Here is a 17,120-nt window from a genome sequence, read left to right on the forward strand (position 1 = left end):
CCTTGAATGCTTCTTAAAGTTTCCCAGATGGCTTCACTAGAAATAAGGTGAGTCCTTTGAGTGAAAGATCACTTCTGGTGATTTTGGAGTTTATATTTCTGTTGAGGCAGCCTAAAATTGCATCGCTTCAATTTACCATCAACTAACATATTTTCCCCAAATTCCATTAGGGAGCCGGATTTCCCACTGTGTATTTGACATTTGTTTGTTAAGTGAGGTGATTTGCACTGTATTAAATTTCATTCCGTGAGGGTTTCCGCCCATTTCTCCATCCAATCTTGATCATTCAGAATTGAATTTCTTCTTTCCATTTTTTATAACCTGAAGGTTTTGTGAATATCGCCCCTGCATTTTTGTTGAAGTCACTGAAGAGTTGGGAGGGTTGTGGCACCACACTCCACAGTCTTCAGTCTGACTGCAGCCCACACAATTCCCTGTGGGTCTCTGGTGGCCAAAAATCAGGACCTTAGTATATGGTGGTTGGGACTCCGCTTGGGCACCTTATTAAAATGTACAAAAATAGGTAAACGGAGCTGTCAGACACGGCCAGGATGTGGAAGGTACAGCCAAGTTGCCTCCACGGCACAGCCTGAAGAGCCTCCGTTCCTCCACGAAGAAAAGGAGGGACGGCTGAAAGTTTGTCCAGCCGCATTGAAACCGGACCCGGGTCAGGTTCAACCAGTTCGGGGACAGGCTCCCTCCTGTGCAAGAAGCCCCGGGGAAGGCTCCGCTTGTAAGGCGACGAGCGCCTCGGTCTTCTCGCTCAGAGCGGCTGGAAGAGACATTGGCAAATGTTTCTTTAAATGCCCGGGAGCGCTCCGTGTCACGAGAAGCAGCTCCGCGTTCGCGGGGGAGATTTTCCGGCGGAGCCGATCCCGCGCCCGCCTTCCGTCCTGCCCCGGGAGAAGCGCCGCCCGCTCCGGCCTCGCCGCCATCCGAGCCCGAGTCGCCGGCCGCCGGAGTAGCTCTGCCCAGCCGGTAGGCCCGCGCCGAAGCGGCCGAGCGCGGCGGGCCCCGGCGATGGAGGGCCAGATGGCGGGGCTGTACGACCTGGGCCGCCGGCTGGGCAGGGGCCACTTTGCCGAGGTGCGGCTGGCCCGGCACGTCTTCACGGGCGAGCGCGTGGCCGTCAAGGTGATCGAGAAGGGCCGGCTGGGCGGCGCGGCGGCGGCGCGGCTGCGGCGGGAGGTGGGTTGCATGAAGCTGGTGCAGCACCCCAACGTGGTGCGCCTCTACCAGGTGCTGGAGACGCCGGCCCGGCTCTACCTGGTGCTGGAGCTGGGCGACGGCGGGGACCTCTTCGACCTGCTGACGCGGCGGCCGGGCGGGCTGGACGAGGCGCGGGCCAAGGGCTACTTCGCCCAGGTGGTGCACGCCATCTCCTACTGCCACCGGCTGCACGTCGTGCACCGCGACCTCAAGCCCGAGAACGTGCTCTTCTTCCAGCAGCAAGGGGTGGTCAAGCTCACCGACTTCGGCTTCAGCAGCTGCTTCCAGCCGGGCACCATGCTGGCCACCAGCTGCGGCTCCCTCGCCTACTCGGCGCCCGAGATCCTGCTGGGCGAGGAGTACGACGCCCCCGCCGTGGGTAAGAGCCGGTCCGCCCCGAGCGGGCTTCGGGCCCCGCAAAGGTCGGACGGCCCCGAGGCTTCTCGGCTGCGCCAAAGAGAAGAGGCAACGCGAAGCCTGGAGGCCCGGCCGAGGCCTCGGCAGGATGTCGAGTGTCCGAGTTCGGGGGGAGGGAGGGAAGGTGGCGCTGGGTGGACCGGGCCCGTCTTGGCCTTGGGCCGGCGAGGCAACTCCTGGGGTGGGGGGAATTATGTGGGGGGGGGAGTCCCTTGCTGAGCTGGCTTGTAAGACTTTCTCTTCGGGCTCCTGGCTTCTGGGAAGCACAAGCAACCTCCAGAGCCGGGCAGAGAAGTTCCCAAGGCCTAAAGCTGGTTTTGCCCCGTGTGCAGAAGGGCTGCCTGAGGGAGGGATAGCCCTGGTGCCCCTGCCTCAGCAATGGGGGTTGAGCAGCATCCATCGGGGCCCTGAGGGGATCCAGGAATTTCTTTGGGTTGCAGCTGTTCAGTGGGAAAAATTCAGGGAGAAGCAGGACAGAGGGAGCCTTCCTTTCTGAACATTTTCAGATGACTAGAAGTTTCTTCTCCCCTTTCCAAGGGCTGAAATCCATTTATAACTTCATCTTCCGCAGCCCCTTCAGGGTGGCCCATCACCCCCATGCCTCCCTTTCCCCTTTAGGAGATGCTTCATGGCCTTTGTGTCAGAGCGATCTCTTTTATAATCCCTTTTATCAGCCCTTGCTCGCAGGATCTGTTGGCAGATTCCAGCAGATTTTCTTCTCTAGAGATCCAGAGAAAAAATGGGAGAATTCACACAGAGGTTTTAAAAACTCCCGAGTGCGAGAAAACCACATAATATCTGCATCATCCCTATTTTAGACAGAGGAGAGACTGGCCCGTTGGCTGAGGAACTCCTGGCAATGGTGAAAAGGAGTATGGGGAGGGGGGGTTGTCACTAAAAATTCTGCTGTACTGTTTAGTTTAGTTCCCATATGGGGGGAGGGGTTTGTTAGAATTTACCATGGATATTATCCCTGTGAGATGCTGGGAGCCTTGAAGAATTTGGCAGCATGTACATTTGATCAATCAATCTGGATAGTTGAGGGATTAGGTAGAGAACAAATATTATTCTAGATGACTTTTTCCCAAGCTGGAACTGACACAATTCCTCGACAGATAAATACCTTTCCCATGTCATTCTTGTAGCGTGTCGTTTGTAAATCCCCTTTCAACCCTTTCTCAATCTTGTCAGGCAGAATCTGTTCCTCTTCCGTAGCATATTTTAGATACAGTCTCTCCATAGAAGCAGATGGTTCTGTTGACACTATTACAGTTAATTTATGAATCCATTGTTCAAAAATATCCTTTAATATGACATGGAAAAAATGTTATGCTGGACATATAGAAGAAACTGGCTGATGACTTAATAATTAAAATGGATATATAAATAAACTGAGAAAGTGACCTGGATAATTTTCCTGCATTGGAGTTACAAGAGGATTGTTAAAGCTTTGAAGAATTTTGTGAGATGGGACAAAAAAAAAAGGAGAAAAGAAATCAAGTTCTACAATATTTAAGATTGTTAGAAGTGGAAGGAAGGAATATAATATTGGTTTATTTGATCAAGGTTGACATAGATATGTTGTTATTTCTAGTAATCTTTAATGAACCAGCAGAACTGAAATGATGATGCTTTATGGATTTGTTTATAGATAAGAAATCAGATGTTGGGAGAAGAGATAATTTGTTGTCTTTTTTAGATAAAGTGATAAATCTATGTAGGAATTTCCCGTGTTAATCCCATTTTTCAAAATGGATATTCTCGAAAATCTTATAAAGTGTCATCTTTAGCCATCCTGAATCTGCTTCTGGTAAATTTTCTGATGTATGCTTTGGTTTAAAATCGGAACAAATTGGAATCCTCACCCAGATCAGTCAAATGGATGGATCCATTTGATTCCTTACTGAAATTGAGAAGCTACCACATGATTCCGGTCTGGAACTTCTCTGCAAGTTGGAGAGTCTCCCCCACTTCCTTCCAGGGTCAAAACCTTCCTGGGTCTTTGGTTGTTGACCCTTAGGAAAATCAGTTCTTTCAAACTCTTTTCATGAGAAGATGTTGAAACTAAGGACTGGCCCTTCTCGGGCACTTCTCCTGAATACTCGCTGGATACTCTTGAGTGGGGTGCTTGAAGCTGAGCTCAGCATTCCAGGCCATAGAATCACAGGACTGGAAGAGACCTTGGAGCTCTTCTACTCCAACCCCCTGCTCAAGCAGGAGACCCTATACCATTTCAGACAAATGGCTATCCAATCCCGTCTTAAAGCCTCCCGTGTTGAAGTACCCACAACTCCAGGAGACAAGCGATTCCATTCTCACAGCCAGGACATTTCTCCTTACTTGCAGGTTGGATCTCTCTTTAATGGTCTTTCACCTGTCACTTCTTGTCCTGCCTTCAGGTGCTTTGGAGAACAAGCTGACTCCCTCTTCTCTGTGACAGCTCCTCAAATACTTTTATCATATCATCCTAATCCTTCTCTTTGATACGCTGGACGTACCTAGCTCCCTGAACCGTTCGTCATACGGTTTAGCCTCCAGATCCCTCACCATCTTTGTTGCTCTTCTCTGCATTCTTTCTAGGGTCTCACATCATTTTTTGCATTGTGATGGCCAGAATTGTGGCCTCACTGGTGCAGTGTAAAGAAATACTAACATCTCACGATCTTGATGCTATCCCTCTGTTCAGTGGTGGGATGCAGCCAGTTTCGCACCCCTTCGGGAGAACCGGTTGTTAACTTTCTGAGCAGTTTGGCGAACTGGTTGTTGGAAGAAATCATTAGGGCGGAGAACCGGTTGTTAAATTACTTGGATCCCACCACTGCCTCTGTTTATGCAGCACACGGCTGGCTCCTACTTAGATAATCAGGAGTCCACTAGGTCTCCTAAATCCCTCTCAGAGTTGCTATTGTTCAGCAGGTACCATTTATTCTATTTACTCAGGTGAGTCTGACTAAAACCAAAGCAACTGGGACAAATGCTTAACTGTGATTTGGAAATTATATGAATGCAACAGCCCAAAATGATACCATTGTTTTTAATCTACATGACAGTAATGCTTATGTTCCATTTGCAATCCAGCCATACATTTTTTTCGTGTATCTTATGCCTCTACATTTGACTTTTGTTTCAGTGTACAATTATTGTGGCTATGGAGATTTAAATTCTTTCAAAGGAAAGAAATCTCTCCTGACCATATTTCCATCAGTTCAAGCTTCAGCCGTGACCTCAAACTGCTTCTTACAATATCCTAAAAACTGAACCAAAATAGAATTTGGTTTTTGGAGTAGCTCCATTACTTGCTAGCATTTTGTCTTTTCACCCAACAGCTGATATATGGATTCTTGTTTCTTTTGAAGGTATCTAAAGAATACCTCTTTGTTATTTTTAATATGATTTGCCAACCTCAATTCATTGTATACCTTTGTTTTCTTGATGCTGTTTCTAGACAACTGAACATCTTTTTTTTTTTGGTGATTTAGCTATCTGTCTCCTTTCATTTTGATTTCCCATTCTTCCATTTTCTCTCATTGTTACATTCTTACAACTGAAAATGATTCCTAAATTCTTTTTAGGAATTCTCACTCCTTTTGACCTCTTTTCCACATTACCTTTCTTGCCCTGAGGAAGGGTTTATAAAATCTGCTTCTCTTGATATTTCAAAAAGGTGCCCAGCTACTGAGCTACAGGTTCCTAATCTCAAGGCTTTCTTCAGCCCCTCGATAGCTTGTACCACATTTCTATCCCAGGCTGTTAAGCCCTTCGTAATATTGATGGTTTGGAGGATTTGACTGGCATACAAATAGGACATCGGCCTTGAGTCCCCTTGAGTCCGAACACAGTTTGCATTGGAAGTCAGTGGAATAAGTGGATTTGATTGGATTACTTAGGGCAATGGGGTCCTTTTGCAGCAAGGAGCTGTGAAGGGGAAGAAGAGAGGCGTGTTGGAGGGCTGAGCCCAGAGCACAGGGAGGGCTCCTGTTCAGCCCACTTTCTCTTTTTCTTCTCTCTTAGATATCTGGAGCTTGGGTGTCATCCTTTACATGCTGGTCTGTGGACATCCCCCTTTCCAGGAGGCCAACGACAGCGAGACCCTGACCATGATCCTGGACTGTCGCTATGTGATACCATCGGGCATCTCTCTCCTGTGTGCAGAGTAGGCAGCCCCTTCCTTCTTTCCTCCCTCTTTGTCACTGCCTTGTTCCTTAGGAAGCCGTCTCAACCTCCCTGGCTATTGTGTTCATAGCATAGTGGCATGTGGGCAAGTGCCAGCAGGAAACCCCCAGGCGGTGCCATTTATTTATTGTCACATTTCTATGCCTCCAAAATATTTTGAGTGATTCACAACAATCAAAGAAGTTACAATAAACCCCATTAAAGGGCAAGAAAAAAAGATGGCAAGCATGGCAAACCAAATGGGATGAGGCCGGGGTACTTGGGGACGAGGTGGGACTTTGTGGTTCCTCGTAACTAGATCAGACAGGGGCCATCTGGGTCACAGGCGCTCAGACTCATCATAGAGGGCAGGCACTGTAGGGAGATTCCCAGCGTCCCAAGAGCTGAATCGAAGGAACCTGACACGCACCCACTCTGCAGGCTCAAGTCAGCTGGGAAGATACTATGGGAGATGGGCAGTAACCAGGCCCTTTGCCAGGTAGGGCTTTGTGGGTAATGACTAGCATCTTGAATTGCACCTAGAAGCAAAGTCGCCAATGGTGCAGCTTCACAGAAAAGGTGTTATGTAGGCATAGGTCTAGATGAGGTGGGTGGCACATATCCAATAAGTCAGTACATAAATAAATAAATACCGAGGCATGCCTGTGCTGCTGCATTCTGGACACGTTGAAGCTTCCAGGTGGTCTTCAAGGGCAGCCTTACATAGAGCATTTTGCAGTAGTCAAGTCTTTCACGAGGTGAAAGCTCAGCCGCAGAGTCTGTGGTTTGGGTGCACAAGGCCTGTTTGGATTATTGTTCTGGTCTAACTGTTCGATGGTTGAGGGGAACAGATCGCCTGGCTGGGTGCTCTGCTGGGAGACTTTTGAGCCATGCAGGCTTTCTGCTGAGCAAAGAAACATCAGTGGCCCAGGAATAAGGAGCAGAGCAGACTCCCCCCCTCCCCCTCCTTCAGCACCGTGATGCCTTTCCAAGGTCCCATTTCACCTCCACTCTGAGCAGGGTCTTGGGGGGCAGCGGCTGAGTCACTCTCGCTCTTCTTTGCACAGCCTTATTGTCCAGATGCTGCAGCGGGACCCCAAGCAAAGGGCTTCCTTGGAGCTAATTGAAAACCACCCGTGGCTCCAGGGGGTGGACCCCTCGCCAGCCAGCCATTCTCTACTGCCGCTGACATCACACCGGAGGGTTTTGGAGGAGGAGCACGAGATCATCATCCAGACCATGATGTGTGGCCACATTGCAGACCGAGAAACCATCCAGGAGTGAGTGAGGGTCCCGGGGTGGGCATTGGCACAAATCACTCCGATTGATGAAGGAAGGTTGTGCAAGGGGAATGTGATTTGGGCATCAGTATCACGGCCACCGCACAGGAATTTGAGCTGACTTTCAGTTGGTTGGGTCAGAGCTTCACTAACTTAAATGATCAGGTTGATATTTTGGGGCTTCTTTAATGCTCGAAGGTCAACGATGCCCATGAACTTCTGACTGTGAAACGTCAATCATAGTTTTGAAATGGACTTAAATGGAGATTGATTAATGACCACTCATTCAAAGACCATTTGAAGTTTGAAGGGCCGGATAGCTCAGGCTGGTAATAGCCTGTTATTAAGAACACAGAAGCCTGCAATTATTGCAGGTTCAAGCCCGGCCCAAGGTTGACTCAGCCTTCCATCCTTTATAAGGTAGGTAAAATGAGGACCCAGATTGTTGGGGGGGCAATAAGTTGACTTTGTAAAAAATATACAAATAGAATGAGACTATTGCCTTATACACTGTAAGCCGCCCTGAGTCTTCGGAGAAGGGCGGGGTATAAATGTAAAAAATAAAATAAAAAAAAAAAGTTACAATGGTCCTGAACAAGTGGTACTTGAGAGCACACCTAGAAATTCTAGCTGCCCCAGCATCCCTACATTCATAGGATTGCCACTTGTGACATTCTCTGCCAGCTTCCCACAAGCAAAATCATTGGGGAAGCTGGCAGAGAAAATTGCAAGTTGCTCCCTCTGCTTTTTCTCCCGAGGAGCCGTGCCACAGAGTGCAAGAATTCATGCACACATTTTTGCAGTGGAATCTCTCCCCAGACTGCCTACTCGCACATGGCCACTCAAGGTGGCTTAAAAATATAATATAAAATAAATAAAAAATAAGAAACAATAAAAATAATAACCTCCCACCCTGGTGATAACACACATTCATACCAGCCATGATCCTTGCTTAATGGCAGCAACCGAGACTGCAGGATTGCCATTGATTAAGCAATATAGGCACATGACATCATGCTTTACAATTGCATTGCTCGGTGATCAAAATTCCAGTCCCGGTTATTGTTGTTAAGCAAGGACTACCTGGTTTACATTCCCATTTGCCTGTAGAGGACAAAGTGAATCTATAGCCATGTAAGGTGTTGGTGAACTACAGGAGCCCGGAACCCAACCTCCCTGGCTAATGGTGTGGCATGCTGTGGATTTCAGCTCAGCAGCTTCCAGACAGCCGTGGGTTCCCCATTCCTGGCTTAAAACATGGCACACAGCTTGCCCAAACCTGTGATCCCATAACTGGCCTACAACAGGAGGAACCAGTCCCAAAGTGTCAGGTTGCTGAACAGAATCCAACAGTGAATAAGCTGGACATGTCCTCTGGGGGACAGAGCCATAGAATAAGGGAAGATGTTCAGTGGACCATGACCTCCAGTTATCTGTCATCAAGCCACATACCTGGACCCAAGGTGAGGCTGGTATTCCAGATGTGCTTCAAACCCAAGGAGAAATCCATAATTAAGGCAGCTGGACCAAGCTGCATGTAGAAACAGACTTTTGTTCCCAAACTATTCTCTTAGTTTGTGTTGTTAAGGAATTGAACACAAGGGCATTCTGGTATGCAGCCAGTGGAGTTTACAGTCTAGGCCGGAGGGCAATCAGTCAGTTACCGGGGAGCCCTGAAAGTGGGCAGAGCCTCGGAAGTCTCTTCTTGTGTCCATGCCTGACTCTTTCCACTTGGCATCTCCCTGCAGAGCCCTGGAGGCCAAGCGCTACAATCACGTCACTGCCACCTACTTCCTGCTGGCCGAACGGATTCTGCGTGAGAAGCAGGAGAAACAGACCCTGGCTGAGCAGCTCCAGAACAGGCAAGCCCCCCTCGGCCCTTGAAGCGTTGGTCTCAGCTGGGGGGGGGATTCGCAGCTGCTCACCTCCTCTCTTTGCTCCTTCTTCCTCAGGAGCCCACCAGGTGAGTCCAGTCCCGCTCTGCCCACAGAGCTGCCCCCAGCCACCAAGGGCACTCTGGAGACTGTCACAGTGGAGTACGCCGGGAAGCCTCTCCTTTCCCGCTCAGCCTCGGGTGAGGGCAGGTCCTCTTCCAGCTTCCGTGGATGTGGGCAGCCTCTGGGGGCCCTCATCCAGCCCTCCCTCATGGAGACGGGCATCGCCAAGAGCACCCTCGCCTTGCAGCAGATTTCAGAGGAGGAGGAGGAAGAAGAGGAGGAGGCAGAAGGGAAGCCGGGCCTCTCCCGAAGGCGGACCTCCTCCTTGAACCAAGAGCAGATGAGCCGCTTCCAGAGCACCGCGTCGTCCCTGCTCTTCTGCCGAGCCCTTGCGGCCCACTACAAAGTAGGGAAGAGCCTCCTCCCTGCACACGCCAAGTCCTCCTGCCTGGAACAAGGGCCTGGGACGGCTCCAGCAGCTCCGCCGGAGCAAGCATCCCCGAGCAGCCAGTCAGGGACAGGCCGAGCCCCACAGACGGAGGAGCCAGGCAGCAGCCTCAGCTTGCAAGGTGGGGGGAGGCCTGCTGAACCCCCAGGGGAAGCCACCCCGCTAGGCAGCCAGGGAGGGGGCCCTGTCAGACCAGAGGGGGAGCCTGGCCGAATTGAGCCCCTCCTGGCAGAGGAAGAGGACCAGAGTGACCTCCTTCCATTGAGAGGAGGAGATCCTGTCCAGGAGGAACTCTTGGAGCCCCAGAGCAGCACAGCTCTTCTGCAGGGCGGCTGTGCCCCAGGAACCACTGGAACCGACCTGGTGCCAGGAGCAGAGGGCAAGGGCCCGGAGCTGGGGCCGTCCCACGGGGCCAAAGCCTGCTGCGATGCCCAGAGCCATGGCAGCGGCCATGACAGCCTCGCTGACAGCATCATCAAGCTGGACCCGGCCAAAGGCAAGAACGCTAACCTGAAGGATCGGCTCCTGCAGTTCCCGCTCTGCGAAAAGGCCCTGGCCTTTCGGATGCAGCCCAGCTCCAGAGAGAGCCTGCTGTCCTTGGGGCAGTTCAACTGTTGCCATGTCATCTAGGCCTGCAAGAGAGAAGAGCAAGGAGAGCCGAGATGGATCTCCAGGGGAGAGCAGGGCAGCAGCAGTGTCCAGTTGCCAAGATCCGTGCTTGGCTGCCTACATCCTCCCTCAGGAGGGGCTTCCTCTGTGAGAACCAAGCAGCTCCCAGAATCCACAGCACCTTTGGCCGGGCTGTTTCCCCTTATGTTCCACTGCACCCTCTTCCTGGTCTGTGATGGAGGAAGTCTTCAGCTCGCTCTGGTGCAACTGGAAGCTTTGGAGAACTTGGAAATTAGAAGGAAGTCAAGGCTGGGCTCTTCAGAGTCAGAAGTGAACTTGGGATGTCCGCTGACCCTGGAGGTCTTGGAGAAGCCTTTCCAGGAGATGCAGGATCTCTCCATGCCTCTCCAGACTTCCTAGTTTAACTGAAGGTAATCGGCCTACTACACCTGGAGGGGGGGGGTATTTATACCAAGCAGGTGGCGGGCTTGATTTTTCCTGGCAGAGCCACCTGCTTGGAAGCGGCCTTGGCCATCTCCCCCTTGTGGCGCTTCCAGGCCAGGGAAGGTCATGCACACGCCCAACGTCTCCATCAGCAGCTGTTGAGGAGCTGGCAGCTGTGGTGGGCCTTGGTCCCTTTTCTTTCTGGTTGCCCTCTCTCCACCCTGGCAGAGCAGCGGGCTTCCTCCCTTTCTGGGCCCACTCTCTCAATTTTGGGAGTGTGTGCTGCTGTGGTCTCCACTTTGAAGCCCAGCTCAGTCCTGGACCCAGGACCGGGCTGGGGATAAAGCGTAAGCGTGGCAGAGTCAGATTGGGGACCTTTGTGCAGTGCAGGTGTGAGCAGGGCAGGCAGATGTTCATTGCTAGGTCCCTACATCTGGATTTGCTGTTAGGCTTGGTTGGCTCCTGCCCTCCTTCCTGCCCCCAGTCTGTGGGGGACGATAATCCCTTCGGCCAGGCCTCCGTTGCTGTCGCTTCCTCCATCCCGAACTCTGTCCAGGCTGCCAAGGAGCGTGTGGGTCTCCCAAAGCATTGGGGCTCTTTTAACCCTAGGAGGTGGGCAGCTTTTTATAGCAACTGAGATATTTTAGCATATTTTAAGGTTTCTCACCTAGCCGTGGTTGGCCCTAGGTGCCAACAGACCTTCTTCCCAGCATGAACCAAGCTGTCGGGTCGCCCTCCTTTGCCTGCAGGGCTGGAAGAGGAGCTCGGAAGGCCCTGGCTGGGCAGAGAGGGCAGAAGAGGGCACTTATTTCCCCCCACCCACCCCCGCTCAGTCTCCCGTGTTTCTCCCCTCTCCCGCCTGGCCCCCCATCCTGCCACTTGTGCCCAAACTCCCACCCTCTCCCAGAGGCTTCTGGGGAAAAGCAGGTCTCCCTCTCTGTATTTATCCTCTTTTCTTGCTGGCAAGGAATGGGTGGGGGTGGGGGCGAAGGGACTGAGCTCTTGGAGTTCTGTGTCACATGCACTGATGGGATCAAAGGGAAAGCAAGGCCAACCCAATAAAATGTTCAATCTGGATCCCAAAGCAACTTGTGTCTCCTTGTCAATAAAAAGGTGAGGATTTTATTCTGGTTGGTACCACTGAGCCTGGCTGTGCAGGCACCTCGGCTCTCGCTCTGCAGGCCAGCCAAACCCCCCAAGGGGGGTGGGAACCCAGCCCACCATTCACCTCCCTAGGCCTTCATTGGCTCTGCCAGAGCCAGGTAGCTTCAGGGGTCTCCGTCTTTCCCACCTGCAACCCCAGAGGAGCCTTTCAAGGGAAATCCTCCATCTCAAGCTGGGGAGGGCTTTTCTGATGATACTTTCCCCTGTGGGGGGAGCCGCAGTCTAGAAGCCTTTTGTGGTTTCTCTGAGAACAGAAGAGCAAAAGGCCTCCCTGTTCTAAATGTGTTTTGTTTGGCAGCTGAGTGAAGGAGCTTTGCCCTCGCTGCAGTGTCTCCTGTATTGAAAGCCACTCATTCTGATGATAAATTGTCCTTCGGAGGACAGCTGCATTGGGAGGAAAAACCAATACATGAAGATCCAACAATGGAAATACGCCATTAGCCTGTTCTCTATCAGTCAACCTTTTGACTGAATTGTCCCAGTCAATTCATGGGTTTCTTCTGGTGGGAGGTTTTGATTGTGGGAAGGGGGCTATCTCAAGCTGGGTGGGTTCATTTGAAGCCATGCCTGTTGCTCCACAGGAAGGCTGAAACCTAGGGAATAGCTGTCTTCCCTTGGCCATCAGCTGGTCATACCTTCAAGCATCCTGAGCTCTGGGGAGAAATGATGCTTGAATCCCGGGATTGATGTGGACCCTGCGGTTGGATGCACCACTGAGGACTCTTAAGGGGACTAAAAGGACTGAGAAGCGTCTCTAGCCAGCCTGGCTGATTCTTACAGGGTCAGAAGCTCCTGGGAAGCCCACCGGCGGGGAAAAATCCACTCCCCTCTGTCCCAAAGGTGCTTTTTCAAGAGGCAGGAGCTTCTTGGATGAGAAGCGAAACGTCTTCAAAGAAAAACCAGAAAGTCCAGTTGTCTCTTGAAAAAGCACCTGGGACAACCATGACCTGGATGACTGAGAATCTCCATAGCTCTCTGGGCTCTCTGGTTCTTGCTCAGTACTATATGTAGCTTGGTCTAGGATGTTGACGGTTTCCCAGTTGAAACTATGGTTGAGTCTGTCCATATGTGAGAAGATTAAGGATTTATCGCATATATTTAGACTTTGATTGCTTTTTCCCATGAAGGCTCTTTTTAGCCTTTATCCTGGGCATTAGTTATTCATAGCATGTTTGTCTGTTACAAAGACTCAAAGCATCTTAGAATAGAATAGAATTCTGTATCGGTCAAGTGTGATTGGACACACAAGGAATTTTTCTCCGGTGCATAAGCTCTCAGCGTACATACAAACAACAAAGTGATAAGTCATAGATCATAAATCATAAGATAAAAGGATTGATAAATCATAATATACCAGAAAGCAATCCAAACCCAATCATTTTTCTTGGGCTCTCTGTCACTCCATGACCCGTGTATGAGTCATCTACAACCTGCCATGTTAGGACTGCAACAGCCACTATGTAGGACAGACAAGCAGAAGACTGGCAGAGCCATCCATGAACACCAACTAGAGGTCAGGATGAGAAATCCTTAATCTCACCACACACAGACACACTCGACCATAGTTTCAGCTGAGAAAGTGTCAGCAACCTAGACCAAGCTAAATCCAAAAAATGCTAGGGAATACCTGGAAGCTTGACTCAGAGACAAATCAACCACAATAGACACACACATACATAGAGAGAGGGGCAAGCTACAGTTATACTCCTTCAAAAGAGGCAATCAAAAAGCCAAAAAGGAAACAAGCCCAGAACACTTCCTCTCAGGTAGCCTAGACCCAGGCAAGCAGGGATTTGCACCAAGCCACAATCAAGTAGAAAACAATATCCCAATCATTTAACTAGCAGGTAGAAAACCATATCCTCACTAACACGGGCAGTTGGCAAACTACATAAACAAGAGCAAACCCTACACACCCTTCCACTGAAGATGCTACCTGGCTAGGTTATGAAAGGTCTGCAGGCAAACAACCCAGCTCATAGACCACCAAAGACCCCAGAGACAAAGATGCTGGGCTTACAAGGACATTGTGGTATCTGATCAACCACTATCTGGCATTTTTCAAGTGTGTGTAGAATTGCTTGTGAAAATACCATGACCTTAGATTGGTTTCCCCACCAGGGCACAAAGCAGCTATGTAGAAGATTGCAGCCCAATTAAGCTTCTTACTTCAAGGTAGCCTAAGGAGAAATACTACAGATAAACCATCAGTCATAGCAAGTTCTGCTGGTAAAGAATTGGCTTGGCATCTTGCTTTCCTCCCTGCTAGAGAACGCCGAAAATACACGTTTGTCATTGGCTGTTTTAGTGCAATATTTGGGTGCCTGTTATGTCAAAGAATAGAATAGAATAGAATAGAATTTTATTAGCCAAGTGTGATTGGACACACAAGGAATTTGTCTTGGTGCACATGCTCTCAATGTACATAAAAGAAAAGATACGTTTCATCAAGGTACAACATTTACAACACAATTGATGGTCAATATATCAATATAAATTATAAGGATTGCCAGCAACAAGTTATAGTCATACAGTCATAAGTGGAAAGAGATTGGTGATGGGAACTATGAAACGATTAATAGTAGTGCAGATTCAGTAAATAGTCTGACAGTGTTGAGGGAATTATTTGTTTAGCAGAGTGATGGCCTTCGGGAAAAAACTGTTCTTGTGTCTAGTTGTTCTGGTGTGCAGTGCTCTATAGTGTCATTTTGGCAGGTAAGAATAAACTCTGAATGTCATAGCAGATTTACATAAACTTGAGCATACTGCAGAAGTTTGGTTTAGTAAAAATTTGTTTAAAAAAGAACAATATTACAGAATTGAATTAATTTTCAAAAGGAGCAAACAAAACTTGCTATAGAGCTGAGCAATTCCCATATGACGAAACAGTGATACAGGACTGCTGATTAACAAAGACTCCTGCCAGGCTATTAAGAACAAATGTGGTCACAGATGTCTAAAGCACTTTGGATTTTTGTCTGTTGCTCATTTTGTGCTGACCTGGTGCCTGCCTGGAGTTTCCCTCACAAGGTTCTTCGGAAGAAGTTTGCCATTGCCTCCTTCCTGGGGCTGAGACAAAGTGACTGCCTAGATAAGTAAAAGCTTAAAATATGTACCCAAAGTCTTTAGCAGGACTAATGGATCGGAAGAGACATTCTCCTACTAAAGATGCCACCAATGGAAAGAGGCCTTTGCTTGTGTTACGGAGTGTAGCCATCAGAACTCCACATAGTGCTGAAGAGATTCCAAAAACTTCACTTTTGGAAATAAAAATGACTGGAGTTTTTGAAAAGCAAATAACTACTGCTGCACCATTTCAACCAACCTTGGTAAAGATCTGTGATAATAACAAAAGGCCGAACATGCCTTCTGCATACAGCAGCAAATTAAATCCTATTCCTGTAGCACAATTATCTTGGATATCCCCAGACTGGCATTAAACATGCTAAAGGTTCTAACGCTAAATTAAATGTTGAACAAGAGAGGGAACATAGGTGCGTTCCATGTTTCCTGTGTTTACATAAGAGACAATCTTATTAGCCTCTCAAAGGACTAAAACAATATTGTTCATCCCGGATCCCGTTATCAACTGCTCCATGCGACACTGAAACTGGAAACATAATAATAAAAATGTTACAATCAATCTTGGCTCCCCCTTTAAACAAAAGCTTGGCTTATGTGCTACTTCATTTGTAACAAATCGTCTGTTTATCCAGAGGTGGCAACGGACGCTCAGGCGCTCCGGGAACGCTCTTCTCCACGGCAGCTGAAGGAGGGCAGGAGGGCGGCCGGGCGTCTCTTCTGATCAGGCCCTCGCTTTGCCTTCTTTCCTCGGCCTAAGCACACGAGCACCGGGAAAGGTCAGGAAGAAGCCCGGCTCTCTGGGGGAGAGGAAGGCCAAGCCTCCGAAAGAAAATCCGGCCGGAGCTCCTGGCTTCGGATCCCTCTGGCCATTGGCGGCCAAGGTTTCCTCCCTCCCCGTCCCCCCCCCGGGAAGCAGACCTTCAACTTTGGGAATGCCGAGGCCCCCTCCAGCCCCGCCGGCCGCTCTGCCTGGGCTACTGGGTTCCCACCTTCCGCTCCTCCCCTTCCCCAACAGTCCGCGGGAAGCGAGCGGAGCGGCCTTCGCCAGCCCAGGCAGGGCGGGCCACAAAGGCTTCTCGGCAGCCCAGGATGCGGAGCCTGGCCAGATGGAGCGCTGCCCTGGGCTTCCTGGCGCTCCTTCAGCCCGGCCGGGCCTTCTGGCTCCTCAACGTGCTCTTCCCGCCCAGCACCACCCCAGAAGCCGCCGCCTCCAACAGGACGCCCCCCGTGGTGCTGGGTGAGTTGTCCCGGGGGGAGGCAGGCAGGCAGGGAGGGAGCGAGCGGCCTTCGCCAGCCCAGGCAGGGCGGGCCACAAAGGCTTCTCGGCAGCCCAGGATGCGGAGCCTGGCCAGATGGAGCGCTGCCCTGGGCTTCCTGGCGCTCCTTCAGCCCGGCCGGGCCTTCTGGCTCCTCAACGTGCTCTTCCCGCCCAGCACCACCCCAGAAGCCGCCGCCTCCAACAGGACGCCCCCCGTGGTGCTGGGTGAGTTGGCCCGGGGGGAGGGAGGGAGCGAGAGCAGCCCCGCAGGCGCTGGGGAAGGTTCCGGGGGGCGAGGCCGGGGCGGGAGGGGGCGCTGAGGCGCCGTTGGATTCTTCCCAAGAACCGAGAAACGGGGCGCTGCGGCTAAGGCTCCCCTGCAGGAGACGGAAGGGCTGAGCCCAGAGCGGCCTCTCCGCGGCCCCCGCAAGAGCTGGAGGAAGAGCCCGCGTGCCGGTGCGAAGGGCCCGGCCTTGGGTCCTGCCTGCCGCTGGCCCGTGTTTGGTTGTAGGCCTCTCCCGGAGGTCAGAGGCGAAGGTGGCAGGCAACCGAATCGCTCCGCAGCCTTCGCATGGCAGGGCTCCGGTGGAAATGTGCCAGCGCCTGGTTCCTTTTGCCAGCCGCCGAAGAAGCGCTCTTAGCATTGGAGAAGCCTTGAGGGGAGGAGCTGGTCTCTTCCCTTGCTCCCAGAGGGTCCCTTCAGCCCCAAGCCGGGTGCCTGGGAGAGACTGGGGGCCTTCGGCTTCAGGCCCCGGGGGAGCTTCCCAACAGCCACCCGGCTTCACCCACAGGGCTGCAGGCGATGGGGCATCTGAAGGACAAAAATGACTGGGAAGGGAGAGCAAGTCTGCAAAACTTTGGCCACAGGCAAGAAGCTCCCAAATGGCCAGCAGCTTGCAAGGTTCGAAAGAGAGGGAGGAATGTCCATTTTGCATGTTGGGTTTGGAGGTGGATGGAGGTCTGACTCTCTTTCCATTCACAATCCAGACGGTGGTGTCTCCATGCGGTGGCCCAATAAAATGCAGAATGAAGTCAAATCAGATCTGGAAGCTAACTTTACCAACCGCAGAGCCACCACTTGCAGTTTGCTTCTCCTTAGTTCTTTAAACTGATTTAGA

At 51.0% G+C, this 17,120-nt stretch overlaps 2 protein-coding genes across 3 annotated transcripts in view; both read left to right on the top strand.

The window, feature by feature from the left end:
- Positions 1-383: 383 nt before the first annotated feature.
- On the top strand, positions 384-11,582 carry LOC131184204 (SNF-related serine/threonine-protein kinase-like). The gene is made up of 5 exons (XM_058155272.1): positions 384-1,588; positions 5,638-5,779; positions 6,846-7,058; positions 8,807-8,920; positions 9,011-11,582. The coding sequence occupies exons 1-5, from the start codon at positions 1,021-1,023 to the stop codon at positions 10,071-10,073; spliced, it is 2,100 nt and encodes a 699-aa protein (XP_058011255.1). The 5' UTR covers positions 384-1,020; the 3' UTR covers positions 10,074-11,582.
- A 2,466-nt stretch (positions 11,583-14,048) lies between these two features.
- LCAT (lecithin-cholesterol acyltransferase) overlaps positions 14,049-17,120 on the top strand; it is a 34,242-nt gene continuing 31,170 nt past the window's right edge. Inside the window, exon 1 of one of the 2 annotated variants that reach the window (XM_058155265.1) lies at positions 14,049-15,981. In XM_058155265.1, the coding sequence (XP_058011248.1) occupies positions 15,834-15,981 (148 nt within the window). In that variant the 5' untranslated portion in view covers positions 14,049-15,833. Of the gene's footprint in view, positions 15,982-16,028; positions 16,228-17,120 lie in introns of those variants that run through there. The other variant, XM_058155264.1, reaches the window with a different exon arrangement.

The sequence above is a fragment of the Ahaetulla prasina genome, chromosome 12 (assembly GCF_028640845.1).
Source record: "Ahaetulla prasina isolate Xishuangbanna chromosome 12, ASM2864084v1, whole genome shotgun sequence".
In the NCBI taxonomy this organism is placed as follows: domain Eukaryota; kingdom Metazoa; phylum Chordata; class Lepidosauria; order Squamata; family Colubridae; genus Ahaetulla; species Ahaetulla prasina.

What these genes read in the sequence shown, in the direction of transcription:
- LOC131184204 (XM_058155272.1), top strand. Translation starts at nt 1,021, where the DNA reads ATGGAGGGCCAGATGGCGGGGCTGTACGACCTGGGCCGCCGGCTGGGC. An exon ending in GTACGACGCCCCCGCCGTGG is followed by an intron (nt 1,589 to 5,637) that starts GTAAGAGCCGGT and finishes CTTCTCTCTTAG; the next exon opens with ATATCTGGAGCTTGGGTGTC. An exon ending in GACCGAGAAACCATCCAGGA is followed by an intron (nt 7,059 to 8,806) that starts GTGAGTGAGGGT and finishes ATCTCCCTGCAG; the next exon opens with AGCCCTGGAGGCCAAGCGCT.